Source organism: Lottia gigantea (assembly GCF_000327385.1).
Source record: "Lottia gigantea unplaced genomic scaffold LOTGIsca_18115, whole genome shotgun sequence".
Lineage (NCBI taxonomy): Eukaryota > Metazoa > Mollusca > Gastropoda > Lottiidae > Lottia > Lottia gigantea.
Genome location: NW_008708324.1, coordinates 1 through 1,001, shown reverse-complemented (window position 1 = coordinate 1,001; position 1,001 = coordinate 1). Strand labels below are relative to the sequence as shown.

The following is a 1,001-nucleotide window of genomic DNA, read 5'->3' as shown; positions in this document are numbered from 1 at the left end:
TGCTTAACTTCAGTGATCGGACGAGAACTGGTGCTTTCAACGTGGTATGGCAGTAGACATTATATAGATATTTTTCTGGCCGGTCTTTCTCGCAAAACAGGGGAAAATACCAGCAAAATGGAGTCTCCAGCGCAAAAGGGAGTCTACAGCACTCGGTGTTCCCAGGCGGTCACCCATCCAAGTACTAACCGAGCCCGACGTTGCTTAACTTCAGTGATCGGACGAGAACTGGTGCTTTCAACGTGGTATGGCCATAGACATTATATAGAAATTTTTCTGGCGGGTCTTTCTCGCAAAACAGGGGAAAATACCAGCAAAATGGAGTCTCCAGCGCAAAAGGGAGTCTACAGCACTCGGTGTTCCCAGGCGGTCACCCATCTAAGTACTAACCGAGCCCGACGTTGCTTAACTTCAGTGATCGGACGAGAACTGGTTTTTTTTTTATCTTATTTTATTACAGGAACAATATAATCACAAAATACAAGTTATGAAAAGTTAAAAAATATTGCACACAAAGGCAAAAGGTACAAAATCAGAAAATAAAAATATTATTTAATTAAAATTTACATTTACAGTGTCATTAGTGATTTTTATGTATGGATTAAAAACAAAAGTCAACATGAATTTATTGGCATAACCTCTGGATTTCCAAATTTGTTGTATATATTTGATTTGATTGGTAAACATAGTTTTGAACAAACACACTATATTGATTAGTTTCCCTGACTTAACATACATAGCTCTCCTCTTCATAATAGCTAATCTAACAGTTGAAAAAACTAAAATAAGAAATAAATTGTCAGAGGTATTTTTAACAGGATACCCAAATAATAACCAAGTATGGAAATCATGGTTGTTATAACCAGTCGATTGTAAAAAAACTCCAATCATATCTGATATTAGATTTAACAATTCAATTATGGATGGACAATGAATAAATATATGTTGAATTGTTTCTTCCTGAATACAAAAATGGCATTTTGGACTGTCTAAAATATTAG

General features: G+C 35.5%; 1 protein-coding gene across 1 annotated transcript; it reads left to right on the top strand.

Annotated features, from left to right (window-relative positions):
* Window positions 1-318: 318 nt before the first annotated feature.
* Window positions 319-471, top strand: LOTGIDRAFT_149121 (hypothetical protein; the record flags this gene model as incomplete). The annotated part of the gene is made up of 1 exon (XM_009052420.1): window positions 319-471. One exon carries the CDS (start codon window positions 319-321, stop codon window positions 469-471), a length of 153 nt encoding a protein of 50 aa, XP_009050668.1.
* Between the last annotated feature and the right edge of the window lie 530 nt (window positions 472-1,001).